The 24,790-nt window shown below is 38.1% G+C and overlaps 1 protein-coding gene across 1 annotated transcript in view; it reads left to right on the top strand.

The window, feature by feature from the left end:
* The window catches only part of TANGO6 (transport and golgi organization 6 homolog), a 144,417-nt gene that overhangs the window by 20,314 nt on the left and 99,313 nt on the right, over positions 1 to 24,790 (top strand). The window contains exons 6-11 of the mRNA XM_005881224.2: positions 995 to 1,157; positions 3,384 to 3,466; positions 14,408 to 14,520; positions 16,879 to 17,055; positions 18,524 to 18,650; positions 20,901 to 21,092. Of these exons, the coding sequence (XP_005881286.1) occupies positions 995 to 1,157; positions 3,384 to 3,466; positions 14,408 to 14,520; positions 16,879 to 17,055; positions 18,524 to 18,650; positions 20,901 to 21,092 (855 nt within the window). The remainder of the gene's footprint in view (positions 1 to 994; positions 1,158 to 3,383; positions 3,467 to 14,407; positions 14,521 to 16,878; positions 17,056 to 18,523; positions 18,651 to 20,900; positions 21,093 to 24,790) is intronic.

The raw sequence follows: 24,790 nt of genomic DNA, 5'->3' as shown, positions 1-24,790 counted from the left end.
GGATAAACAGAATGTCTGGATATTAGGAAATAATTTAATAAATTTTTACCTGCAGCTTGAATAGATATATATCACCATAAAGTATTTTTGAGGAATTTATAACAGTACTAGGAGCCCAGTGCACGAATTTGTGCACCTTGAACTGTGGGCCACGAGGCTGCGGTGGGCACAGGGACGGGTCTTGGCCCATCCTCTGCTCCCCCGCCAGCCCTGCTGCAGCCCCCAGTCCCCTCTCTGCTGGTAGCCCTGCTCCCGCTGCTCCCACGCGCTGACAGCGCCGGCCCCACTAGCACCTGCTGATGGCACAGAGCAATTAGGGCCAGCACCAGCAGCGGGTCTGAGCGCTAGACGGGACCGCGGCGCGGGGGAGCAAAGAATTTTCAGTAACCACCGGAGGCTCACCCCAATGACAGCGACAAGTACCCCGCCTTGGTCTTGTGCCCTGCTAAACTGTTCCACCATCCCACCACGGCTGACGCCCACCATGTTCCACACACGCCTCCTGGTGGTCTGCGCACGTCATAGCAACTGGTTATTCGGTTGTTCCACTGTTCGGTCTATTTGCATATTAGGGTTTTATATATATAGATGATATTTTAATAATATACAAAACTGAATATTAAGTATGGCTTCAATTAAAAACAAAAAAGAATTATACAGAAATACTGTATATTGGAAAAAATACACCAAAAATGATTATTAGTGATTTAGGAAGATTTAATTTTATTCTCAAAACATTATTTTCTAGATTTTCTACAATGAGCATATATTTTATAAATTATATAAAATTATTTAATGAAAACATAGTCTCTTCAGTTCTCACAACCTTTGATACTGGGTTGTTAAATTTTAAAAAACCGATTTTGTTGAATCAGTGTTATTGCAGTGAGTTTATTTTTTGGCTTAAAGAAATTAGTGCTTTTTCTTTTTAGTTAATGTAATGCCCCTTGTAAAGAGGCTGGTATTTATTTTCTTCATATACTTTTTCTTTTAGATCCTGGATTTATTTCACTTTCAAGATAAATTAACAGCACGACAATTTCAGAGAGTTGCCACCACTACCTTCATAACTATGTCAAGAGAACACCCACAATTGGCAGCAAAGTATTTGCTTCAGCCAGTATTAGCACCTCTTCATCGATGTTTAAATACAGCAGGTAAAGGAGGAAGTCTGGTGGTTGGGTGCCCCTCTAAAGGATCTTCTTCAGTGTTTCAGGTTTAAATGACTTCAGTCTGTGGTATATCAGTGACTTTAGTTTTATCTTTTTCTCCCCCAACTTTTTATTTTGAAAAATCCAGTTCACAGAAGTTCTAAGAAGATACAGTGAACCTAGATTGACCAACTGTTATTTTATGGCCACATTTGCTTTATCTTTCTCTTTCAATACGTGTACATTTTTTTCTGAAACATTTGAGAGTTAGTTGTAGACATCATCTAATATACAAATTTTATTCAGATTTCTCTAACTGTCCCAAGAATTTCCTTTATAACTATTTTTTAAAATCCAGAATCCAGCCAAGAATCATGCATTACATTCCTCTATGTCTTCTTAGTTTCCTTTAATATAGAATACTTCTCCAGTTTTTTGTTTGTCTTTCACCCCGAATTTTTTTTTTTTTTAAATATATTTTATTGATTTTTTACAGAGAGGAAGGGAGAGAGAGATAGAGAGTAGACACTCCCGCTTCTCCCGTTTGGGTCCGAGTCCCCAGCGATTCGCCCGTATCTGGAGCTCAGAGTCTGAGACTCCCCCCTGACCGAAAACGACAACCGCGCTCTCAGCCACCAGCCCGCTTTGCGCGCGCACCTCCGCACCTGAGTTTTTTCCACACTGCGCCTCCTCTGAGCCTCGGTGTGCTGTTGTTTTTCCTTCTAGTTGAAGAGTCTCTCCTCAGCCAGCCTTCCTGTGGTTCTGGGTGATGTCCGTTCCGTCTTTTAGTTGTATTTTTGAAGTGGTTGTTTGCGGCAGCAGTCTCCGGTGTTTACCTATGCCGCCATCTTGGTCTCTCTCCCCTAGTTTCCTTTAATATAGAATACTTCTTCAGTTTTTTGTTTGTCTTTCACCCCGTATTTTTGAAGAGCCTAGATTATAGAATGTTTCTTTTTATTTTTAATATATTTTTATTGATTTCAGAGAGGAAGGGAGAGGGAAAGAGAGAGAGAGATAGAAACATCACTGATGAGAGAGAATCATTGATCAGCTGCTTCCCGCACGCCCCCTCACCAGGGACCGAGCCTGCAACCCGGGTATGTGCCCTTGACCAGAATCGAACCCAGGAGGCTTCAGACCGCAGGGCAATGCTTTATCCACTGAGCCAAACCAGCTAGGGCATGTTTCTTAATTTGTATTTGTTTAATTGTTTCCTCATGATCAGATCCAGGTTAAACATTTTGGTAGGAATACTACATAGAATGATTTTCTTTTTTCAGTCTCCATCAGATTAAGGAACATATGTAATCACTTTATCCCATTATTAGCAATGTTATATTTGATAATTTAGTTAATGCAGTAGCACACAGATTTCTCCCTTGTAAAATACTGTCCTCCCTATGTAATTAATAAGTAAGCTATGTCATGATAGTCTGAGACTGTGTGATAGTCTGTGTGAATACTATTTCCCAATAGTCTTTCATACTATGGTTTAGAATCCATTGATGAGTCTTACCAGTAAAATGGTGACTATTTCTTTTGTTATTTCTATTTTGTTAGTTAGTATTCTGTAAAGAAGAGCTTTTCTTTCTTCCTGCCTTGCCCCTTTAAAAAATTATTATTTAAATATCAATATAGATATTTAGATTCTTTTTTAATTGTTTACCAAACATTTCTGTCATTTATTTTGATGCTCAGATTTTCCCCATATTTGGCCAGTGTGTTTAGTTCTGTTTTAATGTCTTAAAAGATTGACAGTTTCAACACTTCCCTTAGTATGTATAGCTTTATTGAGTTTAATGCTGGGATACTGAGTATCATTATAGCACTCTTGGTGATTAAAAAAATTTTTTTTTCTAGATAGTAGTTCCTAAGGTTAAAAATGAAGAAAAAAATGTTGGGTGTTATGGTTAAACCAAATTTAGGTCTGTGTAGACTTTGTGTAGAAGTCATTTTGTAGTGTGAATTTTTCTGGGTGTATGTGGTGGGAGATGTGAAGTCATGGAAAAAATCTAATTCTTTTGCATAGTAAAACTTCACCAGACTGAGTCTTGGTGAAGTGAAATTAATCAGACATGACAAACATAATAGTTGAGTAAATACTTAAAATTCCTTTATATATTTAATAGGAATCTATCCTAGAATCAGTATATTATTCAAAAAATGGCAAAAAAAAATGACATGCTATTTCTGTTGGCTTGAGTGTGGGTAATTTTGGTTTTTGTTCTCTAGAGATTCCAGAGAGTGACATGGTGCCAGGGACCATTTTGGTGACAGAAGAAGAACTTAGTAGATGTATTGAGGATGTATTTAAGGTTGGTAATTTGAGTCACTAATGTTTTTAGTGAATATTTTTACTTAGTCTTTAAAAATAATTTTGCCTTTTTAATTGGTTCTTTAAGAATTGGAATGGTTAATCTTAAATTATTCCAAATCATCAAAATCTTTTCACTTTTTGAAACTGGAAACTATAAGCTGTTAGTGAAAAAAAACTGATACATTTTGAAATCGTCAGTTTTCATCATTTATCTGAATGTTAAACAGTTTATATTCTCTAACTAGCACATGCCACTGATGAAAGCGTGCCTTTTAAAGAAATTGACAGAAATTGAATACAGTACTGTAGGCTTCATAAAGTATATGAACATTTTGAATGTATTTTATAGCTTTTGATAGTAATTACCATCATAAAGAAGTCTGAATAAATGGATCCTGCAAATGACTACCTGAATATATACTGAAAATGAAAAAAAAGTAAATTGTATATCCTCTATGATTATATGATATATATATATAGGATATATATTTTTAGTCATAAATAAAATCCATTGTGTTAGGCTTGGGGTAAATATTTCTTTTTAAAGTTTATTTCAATAAATTTATAAATGAAAAATATTTACAAGAATAAACAGCTTTCAAAACTATGCTCCACGTAAAAAGGTACAGCCACTTTGGAAAATAGTTTGACAGTTCCTCACAAAGTTAAACATGGAGTTATATGACCCAGAAGTTCCATTCCTAGGTGTATACCCAAGAAAAATGAAAGCATGTTCACATAAAAATCTATACAAGAATATTCATAGCAGCACTATTCAAAATAGCCCAGATATGGAAACAACCCAAAAGTCTATCAATGGATAAATAAATGTGATATATTTACATAATGGAGTATTTTTTAGCCATAAAAAGGAATGGAGTATGGATACATGCAACAATATAGATGAATTTAAAAGTTATAATTTAAGCCCTAATTGGTTTGGCTCAGTGGATAGAGTGTTGGCCTGCGGACTGAACCCTCCTGGGTTCGATTCCGGTCAAGGGCATGTATCTCAGTTGCAGGCTCCTCGCTGACCCAGGTCCTGGTTGGGGCCATGCAGGAGGCAACCAATTGATGTGCCCCTCTCACATCAATGTTTCTCTCTGTCTTTCCCTCTTTCTTCCACTCTCCCTAAAAATCAATGGGAAAATATCCTCGGATGAGGATTTTAAAAAAAATTCTGATTTAAAATATTTAAAAAGAAGCCAGTCACAAAAGACCACACATTGTATGATTCGATCTATCTGAAATGTTCAGGATAGGTAGATTCATAGAAATAGAAAGTAGGTTAGTGGTTGCTAGGAATTGTAGATAGAGAATTGGGAGTAGCTGCTAATGGGGATGGGGTTTCTTTTTGAGGTAAGGAAAATATTCTTGGATTAGACAGTGGTGATTGTTATACAACCTTGTAATATTCTAAAAGCTACTGGATTGCATATTTTAAGAGAGTGAATTTTATGGCATGTGAATTATTTCTCAATAATTTAAAATTTTATATTCCACATATCTCATTTTTTTTCTATGGTAGTAAATTTATTTATTTATTTTTTATTTTTTTATTGATTTCAGAGAGGAAGGTAGAGGGAGAGAGAGATAGAAACATCAGTGATGAGAGAAAGTCATTAATTGGCTATCTCCTGCACACCCACTACTGGGGATCGAGCATGTGCCCTTGACCAGAATCAAACCAGGGACCCTTCAGTCCACAGGCTGACGCACTATCCACTGAGCCAAACTGGCTAGGGCATAAATTAAACATTTTTAGAGTAAATTTTCAAATTTTAGTTTATTATGAAATAGTTCAAACATACAAAAAATATGAAGAGTAAAACGCTTATGCACCCATCACTCAGCTGAAAATTCTCTACTTGAAAGGATCACTATCCTGAATTTGTACTTACTATCCCTTAAGCTATTTGTAGTGTCATTGTACATGATTTTAAATTTATTTTAATGGCATTGCAATGTATGTGACATCAATTCATTCATTTTCGCCACTAGATGTTATTCCATTATGTGATTATATCATCATATATTTGTTTATTTTTCTATTGGTAGACATTTGAGTTGTTTCCATGGAGTTTTTGCTAATCTGTTTGGTACATTATAGTTTTAATTAGCAGTTAGTTCTCTTATTACTAGTGAGGTTAAGCATCACTTTGTGCTTTTAGTTCATTCTGTAAATTGTTCATATTTTCACTTCTGTAAATTGTTCATATAGTTTGTCCATTAAAAAATTGTGTTATTGGCCTCTTTTAGAGTACTTTCTTTTTAAAAACAGCTTTATTGAGGTATACTTTACAGACCATAAACTAATGTTTAAATTGTACAATTCAATGATTGTTAGTAAATTTACAGAGTTGTGAAACTATTACAATACAGTTTTAGAACATTTCCATCACTCCCTAAAGATGCCTTGTGCCTATTTACAATCACTTCCTCTTCCCACTCTCAGCCCCAGGCAACCACTAATCTGCTCTCTGTCTCTCTGGATTTGCCTTTTGGGGATATTTTGTATGAGGGAATCATGCAGTATGTGCTCTTTGGTGTTTTGTGGCTGGCTTCTCTCTCTTAGCATAATGTTTCTGAGTTTCATATGTTGCATATATCAATATTTTGTCTCTTTTTTTGTTAAGTAATATTCTATTGTATGACTATATCACATTTTGTTCATCTGTTCATTAGTTGATGGACATTTGGATGTAGAGTAAAATCAATTTTAAAAACAGCTGTATAAGATATAATTTACATATTGTATAGTTCACTCATTTAAAGTATGCAAATCAATGGGTTTTTTAGTATATTCACAGATTTGTGCAGCTGTCCTCACTATCTTATTTTAGGATATTTCATTACCCAAAATGAAACCCCACACCACTCCCAAATCCTACTATTGCCCCCCAAATGGGGGGCAATCCACTTCTAGTTTGTTGAATTAAAACCTCCTGGAGAGGCAAGCAAAACAATTTGCTGTAAACACTTGATTATGCACAAGGATTGGGACTATCGTGAAAGCAGAAGGGGTGTAGAAGGGTAATTATTCTCTTACAAAGTTTTGGCAGCTCAGCTGCAGTGGGAAAACAGAGGAAATGTGTATGTTGGAGGGAAATGGTAAACATTGTGTAAAATTTAGCTACAAAGGATGTGTCTTTATTAACTTTCTGCTAATACTAAATTATAGAGTACAGCTCAACGGCAGGAAATAAGGAAAACATCTGGGATGGTTGAATTGATTCAGCAACTCACTGGGTAACAAGAGGGTGTTTAATTTTAGAGAGGCATTTGGGAACATTTCCAGCTCTGGTTGTCTCGCTCTCTCTCTCTCCTTTTCTTTTTAACAGATTTATTAAGATATAATTCACATACCACACAATTCACACATTTAAAATGTTCAATTCAGCTCTCTGAATGAAAATTTTATGGTGGGAACAATGACAAGGAAAGGCCTTTCTGCGCTTGCATCCTTCATACACACAGCGAGTGGAGCCGTATGGCTCTGGTGGGCCAAGTGGGAAGTTCTCACCAATAGAGGTGTATATATATAGGTGCTCGTGGAATTGAATTGAAACTTGGCATAGTTACTTCTACTTCATCTGCATAATAACTCTCATCATCATTTCTATGTTGTGTACCTTACCTCTGGTAAAATTATCTAAGCCAAAAAGGAGATATGCAGCTCAAATAACTTTTAGTTCATTGGCTTCCTATTCTATTTCCTCTGACTCTGAATGTCTGAGGCCCAAGTCCTAAAATGCTGAAATTCTTTTGTCCTTCCTGGTATGAGAGGGATAAATGGTCTTTCTTTGCCTACAGGGGTGAAGAGAGGCTTAGATTGCATAGAGATTGGTTCTGGGTAAGGCAGGATAAGATAATTCCACTTCTTTCTGACTTGGGTATTTTCTTGGTTTTAAGAGAACTGGCCAGAATCTGATATTGGACTTGGGTTGGAGGAGGAGTAGGGTTATGTAGGGGATGTTTCCTTTTAGTATTCCTTATAGTACTTGCCGAGACTCCCTAAAGCTGGAAGAAATTTTAGGGTAGGAAAGGCTAGAAGGTAACTAATTATTTTATTTTCCTCATTCTCATTTCCATCATCTTTTCTTCCTTCTGTCTTTCTCTCACTCTTTCTGTATTTAGAAAAGATAATATTTGCACATGGTATAAGTTTAAGAAGTGCAAAAGGCTTTAAGTTACCCTCCCTTCCATCTGTGGTTGTCATTCTTTCTGAGTCATTCTTTCTTGATGTTTCCATCTTTAATTGAACTGTGGCCTTGAATAACATGCAAAGGACTGAAAGAAGCATCCTTCGAAGCTGTGGGATGTGCAAGTGTTAGATTTTCAAAATGCTGCAGTTCAGATTCTGGTATAGTGTCGTGACAAGCGCCTGCCCCTTTGAGTCAGACCTGGGTTAGAATCTGGCTCCAGGGTTGACTATCAATGTGACTTTAGGTGAAGTCTTTAACACGAGTTGTGGGGGTGAATAAGGTAAATTTTGGTAGGTTCATTGTATGCTTTAATACATAATAGGTGCTCAAAAAACTGTCAGTTCCTTTTTGGTTCAGGGAAATTCTTATTTTAAAGGATAATTTTATGCAATATGCTCTGAAAACATGAATAGTACAAAATGCTATATTAGGTAGCTTGTCCTGTTCTTCTGCCTCTCACAAGTCTTATTTAAACTCAGTAAGTACATTAGAAGTTCTGGAACATTACTATCAAAAGGATCACTGTGATATTTTAGAAGGCAGCATTTAGCTAGTTTAATACTTAACAGGTAAAATCAAGTTTCAGCCTGTACTGGATTTCAGTGTTAGGATTAAGTCAGCTTGATTCTGAATAGACTCATCATGTTTTTATTTCCACACTTGTACATCCCTGTGAAAGATAAGGCCATAAACTAAGAAGACAGTTCCATTTACAGTAGCATCAGTGAGAATAAAATATTTAGAAATAAATTTAACATTTGCATAAGGTTGTATATTTTACAGAATGTTCTAACATGAATTATCTTACTTGGTCCTTACGCTAAAAGCTTAGTGCCTACATTATAAATGAGGAAATGAGATCTAGGGAGCTTTAAATGTCTTATCCATGTTCACTCACTTGATATGTGATTTTGGGCAATCACATGGGTGGCACACCCAGTTTCCTGACTCCTGACTTCCCAGTGCTTTTTCAGTTACTCAGCATGTGCTTAACAATGTAATGGGAGTCTATGAAATGCAAGATGGATCTTGTGAGGACTGCTTTCTGTTTTGTTTTGCTTTGAAACAGAAACATTTATAAAGGGCAAGAAGGGCCAAAGATATGGTGACAGAAGATGATTTCACTTTGGGTGGTGGGCACACAATCCAATATACTAGTACAAATCATGTATCATAGAAATATACACTTAAAACCCATATGATATTATTAACCAATGTCACCCCAATACATTTAATTTTTAAAAAAGAAAACACATGTTTATTCTTAATACTTTTGACCATTTTGACTCTTGTGAGTTTTTCCTTTCCTTTTTATTTAAATTTCTAGTCAAGCCTGCCAGAGAAATTCAGTCCTTCAGACATTGAAGATAGGCACTGAACAAGCCAATATGGAAAAGTCAAGCCCTCTTTTGTCCAATCTGCTCTCCCTTTCATGGCTGAAGTTCTGTTCTGTTCAGTTAATTTGCATTGATTGAGTAGCTTCTAGCTATAAGTTGTTTTTTTTGTGTGTGTGTTTTTTAAATGAAAATACAGAGTGCTTGTAACTTCTCCACAAAAGTAGAGCTTTTGAGAAAGTAAACACCAGTCAGTCTTTGTTCATTCATTCTTTGAATCAGTTACTTAGTCACCAAAAAAAAATTTACCAACTACCTACTAAGTGCCTGACACTCTGAAGTTTACAAATGCAGAAATGATTAAGCCAGTTGCTGCCTTCAAGGAGCTCCCAGTCAAGCAAAGAGTTACAGTAATGTGCGCTCTGTGTATAATTAAGTACCCAGAAACACGCCTCTGCTACTTGTTAGAGCAGCCGTCCTCTAAGCTTGAATGAAGGGTTGTAAGGCTTAACCGCGGGCGCCTTCTCTCATGGCTGGCTCTGTGATGGAAAGCCGAGATGCATTCAGGAAGGAATGTGGAAATCCCCAGAAAGGAATGAGGAAATCCCCAGGCTGCCAGTGGGATCACTGGTACCCATCTGTTTCCTCTTCTAATCTGTTCTGAGCCGATAATGGTTTTTATAGAATCATACTGTTCTCTTATTTTGCCTGACAGCTTTGTCCTACACATTTATACTCGAAAAGCCACAGCTAGATATGGAAGTTTAGCTGCAAAGCACCATTTGACTTACTCACAGAGGAGCTTTTTTACACCAAAGGACTGAAAAGGTACCTTTTTTACACCAAAGGACTGAAAAGGTACCCTTCTCTGCTTCAGCTTTTCCAGGGTCTTTTGTTTGGTGATCCCTGGCTGTACAGATACATAAAACATTTCAACTAAATAGGATTTCATCTTTAAAGTACTAAGTTCATAACTGATAGAACAGAAAGTGTGTCTGGAAGGGATAGAAATTTTGGTCAAATTGAAGATTCAGTGTTTCAAAAAATTTTGGGTGGGGAAAGATGGTTCTTTTTCCCCCCAACTAGTCTTACCTCTTAATGGCCAAGGTACCAGAAAGGTATAGAAGAAAATGAGCAAACTTGCAATCAAGTCAGAGAATGCTCGATTAAACCTGAAAGAGGCCTTAAAACTTGATTAATCCAACCCCATTATTTTCCACATAAGGAAACTGAGACTCAATTTGTGTTACATCTCACAACTGGACAGTGGAAGTATTTACAAACAATCCTATGCGAAACATGCCCAATAGTTATACTGCTGAAAAAAGGAAACTTTCTAATGATACGGAACATTTTTACCACAGGTAGAAATAATATATGAAGTATTGAATTGTGTTTCAAAACTTGAATTCCCATCCCACTTTGCCTCCAGGTGAGGAGAGAGGAACCCCAACTAGAAAGAGATAACACATAAGCACAGTCTAAGGAAATTTCACAATGCCTGGATGTTAGGGCACAGAGATGGTGCAGTAGAGTTCTCCCTCCCTCAGAGGGGAGGAAGCAGCTTTCCTATTGTGCCTTGACTGCTTCTTCAGTTGGTGCTGTCACCAGCCTGGTGTGGAGGAGACTGGCTCAGCAGTTCCCTTTATATGTAGTATGACTTCACTGGAAGGACTGTTTTTGTGTTTTTGTTTTCTAGAGCATTTGTTCATTGTCATTGTTGGCACCAGAGATCATAGTTCAGTCAGTCATCCTCCTGTGCTCCTTTATGGGTCACTAAACTCCAGGTACAAGTCAATAATCTGGGAAGTCCAGTTAAGGGGGAAGCAACCAGAGTCTACTTTGGAAGTATAAGTAGAGGTTAATGTTGCATGTTAGGCGCAGACCAAACTGTGAACCTGCATGTGAGTTTAGTATGAGGCAAGAGATTGGAAGGAAGGAGCTGTCGTTGGAAAGGACTGGCTAGGATATGGCCCTGGAGATCCACCAGAAGACTTGGTAGAAAGGGACTATATTAGATACTCAGTAGGAGGAAGAGGAAGTGGTACAGAAGCTGCTGTCCATGGTGCCACTCAGGAACTCCAGCTCTCTTTTGCAGATTGCAGGAATAGAGTTATTAATAGCCTGACTAGCTGGGGTCTACTGATTATGGGGGGTGGGGTGGGGGACAGCTAGGAGAAAGTTGGTATGGGTTAGGAACTGAAGCATTGAAAATATTATTATAAACAAGGGGAGTGAGTATGGGAGGTCATGGAGTACAATGCTTTGTTCTTTTTTAAACTGTGGTAAAATACACACAACATAAAATTTACCATTTTAGACACTTTAATTCAGTGGCATTAAGTCCATTCACAATGTTGTACAACCATCACCACTCTCTGGTTTCTGAACTTTTTCATCACCCCTGACTGAGTTACAGGCTCGATCCCCAGAAGGTGTTATGCAGGAGGCAGCCAATTGATGTTTCTCTCTCATCACTGATGTTTCTCTCTCTCTATCTCTCTCCCTTCCCCTCTCTCTAAAAATCAATAAAAACATATTTTAAAAAACTGCTTATTTACCAAAAATTGAGGTAACACAACATAATCATGTCCTCTGATAGGTGCTGAAGTAGGAAATTTGACTTTTGCCTTCAAGGCTAGATGAAGAGGTTAGAGCAGGGGTGGGCAAACTTTTTGACTCGAGGGCCACAATGGGTTCTTAAACTGGACCGGAGGGCCGGAACAAAAGCATGGATGGAGTGTTTGTGTGAACTAATATAAATTCAAAGTAAACATCATTACATAAAAGGGTACGGTCTTTTTTTTTTTTTAGTTTTATTCATTTCAAACGGGCCGGATCCGGCCCGCGGGCCGTAGTTTGCCCACAGCTGGGTTAGAGATAACTATATATTCAAAGATTGATTATAGGTTAGAAGCTTTAAAATGCTATTGGAATTCAGAGGAGAAAAGTCACTAATAGTTGTTAGATGCTTAATAAATATTTGCATGAATGAATGAATGAATAGTTGAACAGTCAAATACATAGCTGGCCTATGGAAGAAGAACTTGATGGGTCAATTTAATAAGTACCACTGCCTGTCTTTCAACTACAAAATACAATCTAGTCATTAAGATGCAGAGCAGTCTATTAGGCGGAGAACAGAAACTGGATTTTGATGATTTTTTTTTAGATGGCTAGTCCAAAACTTTTGGAAAATACTTTCATTAAGGAAATTTAAAGAAAGGTAGATTTGGGCACAATACAAGGAAGAATTTACTATTAACATTGGAAGGAAGGTGACAATACTGTTATGTGTCAAGCAGAGGCCATTAAAGTTCTTTGAGATAGAGAGAAAATTATTGATCAGATTGAGCCAAAGGAGTCTTTATTGCTAAATTGTTCCACTTTGAAAAAAATCCATTTCTCTATTCCTATCTGTGAATTTAATGAATTATTAGTTGATGAGTTGATAGGAATTATTAATTTCCCTCTCTTTCCACATGCCCTTCCTCTCGTCACTCTCTATCCCTGTAACCTGTTTTGTTTTTCTTCATCACACTTGTCACTACCTGATATTATATCTGTTGTTTATTCACTGTCCCCCCCACTAGAATGTAGACGCAGACAATTTGTTCACTTCTGTATGCCTGGCACACAATTGATGCTCAATAAGCATTTGCTGAAGCTTTAGATAACAATAAATAACATATGTATAAATAGCTGTACAGTTTTTCCTAAATATAAAAGTAGTACTTCTTTCTTGTTAATAAAATACAGGAAAGTATAAGGAGAGGATTTAAAAATTGGAGGAATTTATCAACAACAACTTATACCCCTGGGAAATGTGCTTGATTGAGTTCATGTTAAAGTTTTAGGTGTTTGGGCCCCATCAAGCCAGTAAATAATAAAGATTTAACCCCATCTGTGTGTTTTTTGTTCTTTGTTTTGTAATGTACAAAAGATGCTGGTAAGGAAGGATGGCTCCGTAGGGATTACCTCTGGGAACACAGAATCCAAAGCCGAACAATGGGCTCTTACGTTATCTGGGCAATCTGTTTTGTACCTCCTGTAATTGGTGATATATAATTAGGCCTGCATATTACTTCTGAACACTGCACTTCATTTAGTTGGGCTTATGGAGATTAGATCATGCACAGGAAGCTGGCTCCTTGGTTATCGAGCTCCATAGAGGAGTTGGGAGACTTAAGGAGGGTGAAAAATTAGGGTTGATTTAAAGGGACAGGATTCTCTGGAAAAGCACAGAGATTTTTCCACTTTGTGCCTCTGTGACCTGTAGTTTCCCATAAGCAGTATTGATTCTTGCCTCAATACTTTCTGTAAATAAGGGCCTCTTTAAGCTTTCCTTTCCTCACCCTTTAAAAAAGGCTGCTAATACTGACATTGTGAGATTGCTTTCATTTTCATGAGCTAACTCTTTAAAGAATCTAACAGTACCTAGAAGATAAAAACCCCAGCACAGTTCCTGGAACACATACTAAGAGTATAATCATTGTCAGTTTCTTTTTTCCCCTCTCCTTTTATCCACCGTTATCACTGTCCACATTATCGGGCTTTAATTAATTTATTGTAAAATATTTACATTTTGAAATCCTAGTATGTTTGACTGGAGTTTTGAATAGTATTTTGCACTTCTTAAGATACTTTAAGTTACCCACCTTGAGTTATTGTTATTATAATTGTTTACTTGTTTTATTCTTGTTAGATCACAAGCAGTCTGAGAGATGACTCTTATTCATTTTTATATTCACTACCTAGGACAGTACTTTGATCCCAGTGGATATTCAAAAAATATGTACCATAATTATTGTTAATAAAAATCAGCATCCCCACACACTTCACCCTATAAGGCTAACGCAGATCTAGATACACAGCATAACTTCTTTGAACATCTATTGACTTGGAGAGAATAGGACATACCATTTTGCCAGTAACATTTTAAGAGTGACAGATCTAGAGCAAGCTATGTTTTTTTTTTTGTGGTTTTTTTTTCAAACTAGGTTTAACTTTTTCTATATGGCATTGATTGCTTGTTAGTTTCTAAGAGCAGGGCCTTCAGCAGTAAGAGAATTATTGTACAGATGAATAATAGGCAGATTAGGAGACTCAGAGGTAATCAAAAGTAGGAAAGTAAGGGGTCAGAAAATGGGTCAATTTACCCATTTTGCCCAGCAGTTTTTTAGGCTGCGCACACAAAAGAGCTGCAGCCCAGTCTCCCTCCATGTGTTTCAGCCTGTCTGTCAATCTCAAATGGTTTCATTGGCCTTAGAGCTAAAAATTGTTTGTCTTAGCACTAGTGTGTTGCTTATGGTAAGACTCTGAGCCCTGGTAATAAGTGTATGCTGTTTGATTCCCATTCCTCTGGCTTTGCAGTTACTCTCTCCTTTTCCTTTTCCCTAGGTGTACGTGGTGGGGAATGAGCCTTTAACAGTTTTGGTGGATTCCCTGCTTCCCGTCTTGGGAGTGCTGTTTTCTCTCTACTGCTTTACCAAGCAGAGCGTGTCTCACATAAGGTAAACAACCAGAGAAACTTACTTGTTTATAAATAGTGAAGTCTTCTCTTGCATGTTGCTCTTGTTCTTATTTTGAATTTAACATGTCACCTTATAATTAACTAGAGGCCTGGTGCACGACATTTGTGCACTCGAGGGGAGTGGGGGTGTCCCTCAGCTCGGCCTGCGCCCTATAGCAGTCTGGGAGCCCTTGGGGGATGTCTGTCGGACATTCTTAGCGCTGCCACGGAGGTGGGAGAGGCTCCCACCACTGCCGCTTGTGGCTGAGTAGCGCTCCCGCTGTGGGAGGACACTGACCACCAGGGGGCAGCTTCTGTGTTGAGCGTCTGCCCTCTGGTAGTCAGTGCACGTCATAGCGACCGGTCATTTTGCTGTTCTGTTGATTTGCATATTACCCTTTTATTATATAGGATTTTTTCTTTTCAGTCAGGAAAACATTTGAGAACCTTCTTATTCTGCTCATCTAGAAAAGAGAGAGCTTTGTAAATTGCAGGGGATTGGGTGTAGGTTTTAAAATGACTTGCCTCAGCCTCAGTCCTAGACATCAGAGATGAATATTTACATGTATGAACATGCCCCTGTTTAACCAGTGAAAAATACTGGAATTACATGTCTAGGAAGGAGGAAATAGAGGATGGTTCATAACTACCTCGTGGGGAGCTAGGAATCAAGCTCGGGAAATCTGGATCTGAATATAGACTCTGTAATTTAGACTTGGATTTGGTGTTAGTGCTGCACAGGATAGTTTAGAATGAAGGGGTTTCTTAGTCATCCAGAAAATAACCTTTTGTATTGGGATTTAAGTAGGACTCCTTTTTTATCAGCTCTATTTTCACAGCTACTTATGTGGTTTCTTTCTCCTTATAAGAGTTTATATCCTTTCTAAAGTCATACAGAATTCTGATTTTTGGTGTTTGGAAATAACCTATATGTAATCTGATATACAATAATGGTACCTTCTTCATTGAGTTATTATGAAGATTAATTGTGCATTAAACTGTTTAGCAAATAGAAAGCTACCATCATCACCAAGGGGTGAAGGAAAGTATGGTTGACCCTTGTATAACTTAGGTTTGAACTGTGTGGGTCTATAGACGATTTTTTCAATAAATACCTGTACTGTTTTCAGTCTGTGCTTGGGATCTGTGGATGTGGAGGGCTGACTATACATTAATCTAGCTTGGGATCTGTGGATGTGGAGGGCTGACTGTACATTAATCTATGCCATTTTATTTATTTATTTATTAATTTATTTATTTATTATCATCCTCACCCGAGGATATTTTTCCATTGATTTTTAGAGAGAGTGGAAGAGAGAGGGAAAGACAGAGAGAAATATCCATGTAAGAGAAACACTTCGATTGGTTGCCTCCTGCACACGCCCAGACCAGGGCCCGGGCTGGGGAGGAGCACGTAAACTGAGGTATGTGCCCTTGACTGGAATCGAACCCGGGACCCTTTGGTCCGGAGGCTGACGGTCTATCCACTGAGCCAACTGCCTAGGGCAATCTGTGCCATTTTATATAGGGGACTTGAGCATCTTCAGATTTTGGTATTTGCAGGGGATCCTAGAATTGATCCCCCAAGGATATAGAGGGACAACTTAAGTTTTCAGGGAGTCAAAAGTTTATACATGTATTTTTACTGTGTGTGTGTGGGGGGGGTCGGTATCCCTAACCCCCACATTGTTCAAGGGTCAACTGCACTGTCTTGCATATTAGTCAAAGCTTACATATTGCCTTTGACTCTAACTTTTGGTTAGCGCATCATTGTAGCCCAAAGCCATATGGGAAGTGACAATAGAAAGGGCAGTGTGAGATGGAGACTATATATGTGAATTTGGCTTTAATGGACCATCCATATAATAACTCTTGTTTTAGTTTTGAAACCCAAGTCCTCATAGCACTGTCATGTCCACATCAGAGACTGAGAAGGGAGAGGCAAATGTTTATTCCATTCCTCTCCTAGTTGAAAAGGGGATAAGGAATCAGCAAGAATTTGTTGGTATGCTGTTTCTTGGTCGCCAGCTATTGGTCCCATTGGTAGTGATGGTTTCATCAGTGTAAACTTTCTTTCACAGTGCCTAATCCAAAGGCAGTGGGTACACTTTGATTACAAAAAATACATTCACATGGGGCTCATATGTCATATCACATTTATTTCTAGAGCCAAAGATCCGTCAGTCACTCATTGAATTTCAGGATATTTGTAAGAAGCATTCTTTTCACTCCTGCACTTCAGTGGAACTAGGTGACTATGCCAGCATTTAGAATGCAGTGGGACCTGACAGTCTTTCTCTCTCTCTTGTTAGATGCATAGAGTAAGATGACAAGCTCATTTATAACTTTTTTCTGCCAGGTCACTTTGCCAAGAGATCTTATTATGGATTCTGGGGAAACTGGAGAGGAACAAAGCAGTTGCCAGCCTAAAAGGATTTGCGGGATTGGACAGATCTGTGCCTTCACTCCATTCTCTGTGTCAGTTTAGAGCTGCCACTCAAGGTGGTATTATGGTTACCATCAAAGAGGCCATTTGGTGAGTCCAACCACCCTTTGCTATCTCGCTTCAGATTTAATTGTACCCGAGGCCATTCTGTGATTTGTCCACTAAGGGGCGCTGATAGAAAGGAAACAAAAAAGCAGCTGACATGCGCCCGTTTATTATAGTGTCTAAATGAAATGTGAGCCTTTTTAAAAAAAATTCTATTTTCTTGTTTAAAGTATTACAAATAGTAGTACATCTGTCTCCTTTTTTTTCCCCATTGACCTTCCCCTGGCCTTTAGTAATCCTCCAGGCTTTTCCTCGATGCTAATAGTAGGTGCAATCTACTGGAGCCTCACAGCTCGGCCCCTTACTTCACAAAGACTTTGCCAGTGAATCAGAGTAAAGGGCAGACACATGTTCACCCTCAACACCATAAACCAATGCGCTTTCTCACTCTCAAAATGGTATATGTGTTCTGAATCAGACGTTTTCCTATGGGAAATTGCTTGATAGCTATCTTTTATAGAAATTTTATAATGACAGTTTGTTTCTCCCAGGGATTGATTAGAAGGTGCTTAATAAATGTTACTGGAATGGGTAATTTATTTCTCCAACATCTCACAAGTGTAGGTTAAATTATTTCCATTTTCTGGGTGATATGTATAGATGTTATTACCTCAGACTGTAAATTATTCTTATCAGATTTCACAAAGTATTTACCTGGTGGCAGCTACTGTATTTAGATCATATCACATTAAAAATGTTGTCATTTGTTAAAGTGTTTAAATTTAATTTTTTTATTCATGGTTGACCAAGTTTTAGAACACTTTCAATAGGATGAACTTGAGGAAAATAAACATATTGATTGCAAACAATTATCAGTACAAACTCAAGCTAGTATTTTACTGAGAGTTGTTTTGTTGAGCATTAGTAGGTTCTGTGGTTATGCCCTTGAACTGAAAGAGTTTAAAATTTGGGGGCATGTTTATTTAAAAATTTCTTTGGTACAGTTGAAACAGGGACCAATTTAGTGACTATATAGAGAATTTTATAGTATTTAACTTATCAGTAGTTAAAACTTATTGCTATCTTAACAAGCCTTTAGTGCACTTCTTAGTGCACATGTGTCAAAATCAACAGCTCTTATTGAAACTAAAGTTTCTCTTTATTGTAGGAAAGATAGTGAATAGGCAGTGCTTGAATGAATCTCCATCCCTACCGGATCCTTAACCTGGGGTCTCCACATGGACTTTTAAGGGGCTATAATCTCCTGAAATTATACACAAGAAGTTTTTTTTATATGCAAACATGGATTTTTTTTTCCCCCTGGAGTAAAGGGAAAATAATTTAAACAAAAATTTGAGGTCTTTTTAATGATTTGTTGTATGGAAAAATAACATGTTACTTTAGAATATTATTAATGGGGTTTTAAAAAAATATATATCTCTGGGGGTGGGAGGGAAAAAAAAAACCTCTGGGTGATCAATCTTCCCAAGATAAATGTGACTCCACATTGCAGTGATGAAGATGAAGCCCTGTACCAGAAGGTATCCTCAGAGCAGTGCCAGCTAGAGCATCTCGGGGACTTGCTGTCCCACTGCCAGGAATGTGGGTTGGCTGGTGACTTCTTCATCTTCTGCTTGAAGGTAAGAGCTACAGTACATGTGCAGTTCATGGTCAACTCTATTCCAGGGTAGTATCAGGAGCCCCATTGAATTTTCAAGCCAGTCATAATCTTAGGTTCTAAAATTAGGGCCTGTTAGAATAAATAATCAGAGGATATAAGGGTAATTTATGTTTTAGGAGGTTTGGTAAAAAGAAGAATCCTACCCTCAGCAGTACACGTGTAACTGAATGACTTTGCAAGGTAATTTGCCCTGAAATTTTAGAGATGACCAAAGCAGAACTGTTGATCTATGAAAGGGTTAATCTTTGCTCTGTGTTCATAGTAAGAACTCTTTTGAAGTTAATAGCAGGTTTTACAGCTATAGAGTAATCCCTTATCCTTTCTGACTATTGTTTTGTCAGGTATTTAGAAAGGAGATTTAGCAGTGCTGCCTCTCTCATTTCATTTTGTAGCCGCTTGAAAACCTTCTCCGGGTTTGCTTCTTGGTGCTGGTGGTTGTCCTTCCTGTTGTCCTAATCTCCCAACAGTAACCCGTACCCCATACCGTTACTCCTCATTTGCACTATTTGAGACCATAAGCCTCTGATTCCCTGTCTTCCAGCTCTACCTTCTCCATTATTTCCCCTAAATAAAGTGCCTACTCCAAGAGAATGTTTGTGGAGTTTAAGGATGGTGTGGGTGTGGGAGAATACAAGGAGTGAAATAGGGCTAATAATTCTAGAATTTGAAGTTGGGGTACTTTTTTTTTTAATATATATTTTATTGATTTTTTTACAGAGAAGAAGGGAGAGGGATAGTTAGAAACATCGATGAGAGAGAAACATCCATCAGCTGTCGCCTGCACAACCCCTACTGGGCATGTGTCCGCAACCAAGGTACATGCCCTTGACCGGAATCGAACCTGGGACCTTTCAGTCCGCAGGCTGACGCTCTATCCACTGAGCCAAACCGGTTAGGGCTGGGGTACTTTTTTGATGCTTTCTCCTCTCCCACATTCACATCTACCCCCTCCGCCCAGCCCACTCATTATAAATAACATTACAAGAATATATGTCCTCTTAATTTGACACTTTAAAAATTTTTATTTTAAAAACAAAAAAAATGAAAGGTGTTTTTCGTCGTTGTTGTTTTTTTTCCCCCCCTCTAAACCAAGGTTTTCCCACCTTGGTATTATTGACATTTTGGGTTGGATAATTTTTGCTGGCTGCAGGTAAGGGGAGATGGGAGGCCTTCTGGTGAGGATTGGGGGCTTCCTGTGCATTGTAGGGTGTTTAGCACCATCTCTGACCTCTTCCCACTAGGTGCTTGTACCACCCTCCAATTATGATGACCAAAAATGTCCCCAGACATTGCTAAATGTCCCCCTGGGGAGCAAAATTGCTTAGGCACAGTTGGGAAGTACTGCTCTAAACTGTCAGTTACTCTGTTAAAGCATTAATTGTTAACACATTGCGGACCAGTAGTTTTATTGCTAGCTTTACCCAGTGGCCAGGTAAGTTTCTATTGAACGAGTATAAAAACCGTTTTACATAAATGTTAAAGGCACGCTTTAAAATTAAATACCCATTGCATTTTGAAGTTATTTATTATATGTTCTTACCAGCTAATATCTTTTTAAAGTATGATACTTTGTAAAACACTGTGTAATATGAAGTGAGAATTCTCCTGATCCGTTTAAGTAAGTTAAGGTTTTACCTTCCCAAGGAAATTTGCAATATGAAGAGTAGGGGAAAAGCCTACAAAACCCACAGTAATGAATTATGTATTGGTAGAAATTTAGTTCTAAATATCTTAGGGAAAAGGGGCTGTGGTGCTGAAAGTATCTAATAGTCTCTAAAGAGGGTTTGGAAATGTTATTTGGCTTTAGTTCAAGGAAGGCTAGTGATGGAGATCATAAAAATACTGGTGAAATAAGTCTTTCAAACTAGTTCTTCATGTATATGTTTTTCATTATTTTCATACACAGGGTATCATAGTATAGGTACTATTCTGCAGCTTACATTTTTTACTCCACAGTGCTTTTGAGAGCTCTCTGTATTGATATCCACATAGACCTAGTTCATTTATCTCAACTGTTGCAATATAATAAATACATCACAATTTATTCATTTTCTTATCGCTGGACATTTTTGTTTCCAATTTTTGGCTATTATAAATAATGCTGCAGTGAACACAGACTAGTCCTTTAAATACACATTTCAAACCGAGTTTTCTAGCTGTTGTTGAGCCCTTTGTCCTACAGGCTTTCCCTTTTCTCCTACACTGACAGGAGTTGACTCATGTGGCTGTGGAAAATAAAGCAGAGTTAAAAACGCAGCACTTCTCCAGCAAAAGCCTCTTGGAATTAGAACAGCACCAGACTCTTCTGGTGGAAGGCCAGGAGCAGAAGCTGCTGGTCCTGCAGCTGGTGGCTGTTCTGTGCGAGAGGATGTCTGAGCAGATATTCACAAACATCACTCAGGTCAGTGTCCGTCACATTCTGGATCCAGCCTGGTTTGGTTTCTTTACATTCTTTCCAAAAAATGTTCAAAGAATGTTACTCAGACTGTGGTTTGATGACACCTGCCTCAGTGTTACCTGGAATGCTGGTTAAACATGCCAATTACTGAGCCCACACCAGACCAAGAGGATCGACACTTTCACAGGTCCTGGGAATCGGCATGTTTATTAACAAACTCCTGAGGCGATTCTTAAGCGCATATAACTTTAAGAACTGTTTTAAATGTTTATATGTTGTCTCAGAGTGGTTTTTAACTTCATTAGAGCCTGGGCATCTGTGGTTTTTGTTATTGTTGTTGTTGTTAATTCTCACCTGAGCATATTTTTTCATTGATTTTTAGAGAGAGTGGAAGGGAGGAGGAGAGACAAAGAGAGGGAGAAACATCAATGTCACATCAATTGGTTGCCTCCCGCATGCCAGGGCCAGGGATGGAGCCTGCAACCGAGGTACGTGCCCTTGACCGGGATTGAATCCGGGACCCTTCAGTCTGTGGGCTGACACTCTATCCACTGAGCCAAATGGGCTAGGGCAGCATCTATATTTAAAAAATACATTTTTTTTACTTTTATTTTTTATTTAATTTCTTTATTGATTAAGTTATTACATACGTGTCCTTATCCCCTAAAAAACACATTCTTAATTGATTTTTAGAGAGAGAGGGAGGGAAAGGGAGCCACAGAGAGAGAAATGTGGATAGGCTGCCTCCTGCACACCCCCTACCTTGATAGCCTGCAAACTGGGAATCGAACCGGCAACCTTTTGGTGCACAGGATGATGCCCACCCAACTGAGCCACCCGGCCAAGGCTGGCCATCTGTATTTTTTAATGCTCTATGGATGTGCATCAAAAGTTGAGAATGATTAGAAACTCAAATTTAAGAAAACAATCATCTAGAATTTTACAGGTCCTCTAACTCACAGCTTTTCTCCCTAATAGCCTGTGAAGTTTTAAGATTAAAACAAAAATGCTTTCAGAGTAGAGTAACTATGTGAATCAGGGCCTGAATTTTATTGGCTCAGACATAATTTTTATAGCTTTTTTTTTTTTAAATCCTCACCCAAGGATATTTTCTCCATTGCTTTTTAAGAAGAGTCGAAGTGAGGGGTGGGGGTTGGGGTGGGTGGAGAAACATTGATGTGAGAGAGACATATCGATTGGTTGCCTCCCACAGGAGCCCTTACCTGGCGGCAACCCAGGTACATGCCCTTGACCAGGAATTGGAATCGAACCTGAGACCCTTTGTTGGCGGGCGGATGCTCTAACCACTGAGAACACAGCCAGGGCTTACCAGCTTTTTTAAAAATAGGAGATAAAAGTAATAAAGCATAAGCAGTGCAGGTGCCATATTATACCATTTTACCAGAATTAGTTGTTGGTTGGTGAATAGTCGGTTGTAAGATGGTATGATTGTCACGTTTAAATCTGATTCTCCAGCTCTTTGTATCCTTCTCATTGTCATCTGCCTCGGGTGTTGCTAAGCAGCATTTCAGTACAGCTCCTGCTGAGAAAATTTGCAGCTGCCTGTCAGCTCTGACTTATCGTGACTGTTTAATGAGAATTATGGTCATGATTTCTTTTCTTGGCCTCTTATTCCTTCAGTTCATTGAGCCTGTGTTATGTTACTCAGTGGGGTGATTTGTTTCTCTTGTGTTTATATCATTTCCCTGAAGACTTTCACATGCACATCTTATGTTTTTGTCTCAGGATGCTAGTTGGAAGGGGAAATGGTCTAAAAATTTATATGACTTGAGCTTTTGCTCTTATCACCCATTATTCCCAATTAAGGAACAATGGTTTGAGGCTGATACAAAAATGATTTGTCCCATTAAATTATCCTTCAGTTAAGGTTAAAATGTATCAGGACAAAAAGAAACAAAAAATATTAAATTGCATTTAGTAGTCTTACTCCTAGTGATACTTTTGGTATATTATTTTGAAATACACACATATGGATAAGTTATAAGTAATAAATGTTATAGTAATTTGGTTAATATGATTAGGCACCAAAATTTTCAGTGTAAGAAAAGAATTATAAATATAAAATCAAAGAACTTGAGTATAAACCCTAGTATATTGAATTTTGATTGGAAGTATGAGTGTGAACTCATGATTTGTTTTTCTCTTTTTGAAAAATAGATAATTCCTAGCTAGGTTCACTGTCAGTGCAAAGAAGCAATGACAGCCCAGTAGCAATAAACATCATTTGTGCTGGATTATAGTTTCTAAATACCATTTCCTACTAAAAGAACACAAAGCTTATAGGATTAAAGGTTTATTTGTGGTCTAGGGTAGGAATTGTACACTATAAGCCTCAGGGCATTTTATTGTACCTGAATATAAGGAAACTATGTGAAATTAATGAGTTCATGTCAGTAATACTCAGGAGCCCATTTGAAAGGGCCATAGGACATTTTGAGCATTAAAAGGAATAATGCCTGCCATGGATGTAAGCACATCAAAATTATAAAAATTCTAGTCCCTACCAAAAAAAAAAATCCCATATAGGACATCTTTGGAGATTGTTAGGGCATTACTCATTAATTTGTAAATTGATAAATGAAGGCAAAGAATAAAGTATTTATCTTGCTTTTCCTTGGGAACTATATTTCAATGTAAGCAAATAATTGATGAAGGAAAAATTTTCTTTATACAGGAATCACAGCTAAAAAATTCAAAGAACTAGAAAATTATTTTTTACAATCCCCTAATGAAATAATGGGTCTAAGTAACAATCATCAATATCTGCTAAAATCATTAGGGATACTGTATAGTGAATGTAATTAGGCCAAATACACCCAAACCATCTGATCCCCTCACCCCCAGCACAGTATTTTATTAAGAAGACTTTCAGCCCTGGCCAGTGTTGCTCAGTTGGTTGAGCTTTGTCCCATGCACCAAAAGGTTACTGATTCCATTTCCAGTCAGGGCACATGCCCTGGTTTTGGGCTTGATCCCCAGGAGGAGGCATGCAGGAGGCATGCAGGATGTTTCACTCTCACATCAATGTTTCTTTCTCTCCCTATTCCTTCCTCTCTCACTAAAATCAATATAAACATTTTTTTTTAAAAAGAAAGCTTTCAAATTTGAAAGAATTTTATAGTGATTACTTACATATCCACTGCCTAGATTCTATTAGCATTTTATTATACTTGCTTTATCACATATTAATCCCTGTTTTCAACAGTCTATCCACCTCATTTTTGATGAATTTCAGGTTAATGCAAATATCAGTATATGCCTCCCTAATTATTTTAGTATGGACTGTTCATCTTAACATCACCATAGGTAGACGAGCAGACATTATATGCCTCCTGATGTAATGCAGTAGGACAGATGCAGCACCTCCTGGGAAGAGTTCTGACAAAATCCTATCTAATAATAGACAAACATGGTAATTGACCGTACCTTCGCTACACTTCCCATTGGCTAATCAGGGCGATATGCAAATTAACTGCCAACAAAGATGGTGGTTAATTTGCATATGTAGGCGCAATGCTGGGAGGCAAAAGGGGAAGGACGGAAGAAGCTGCCTGCTGCTGATGGTGATTGGAAACCCAGGCGGCAGGCAAGAGCCAGGTGGCAGGGCAAAGGTGGCCCCCAGGGCCCGTGACCGGAGAACTGGGGTGCCTTTGCCCACCCCCTGGCCGGTGATCGGAGAA

The sequence above is a fragment of the Myotis brandtii genome, unplaced genomic scaffold (genome assembly GCF_000412655.1).
Source record: "Myotis brandtii unplaced genomic scaffold, ASM41265v1 scaffold670, whole genome shotgun sequence".
NCBI classification, from domain to species: Eukaryota; Metazoa; Chordata; class Mammalia; order Chiroptera; family Vespertilionidae; genus Myotis; species Myotis brandtii.
This window is presented reverse-complemented; position numbering and strand designations above follow the sequence as displayed.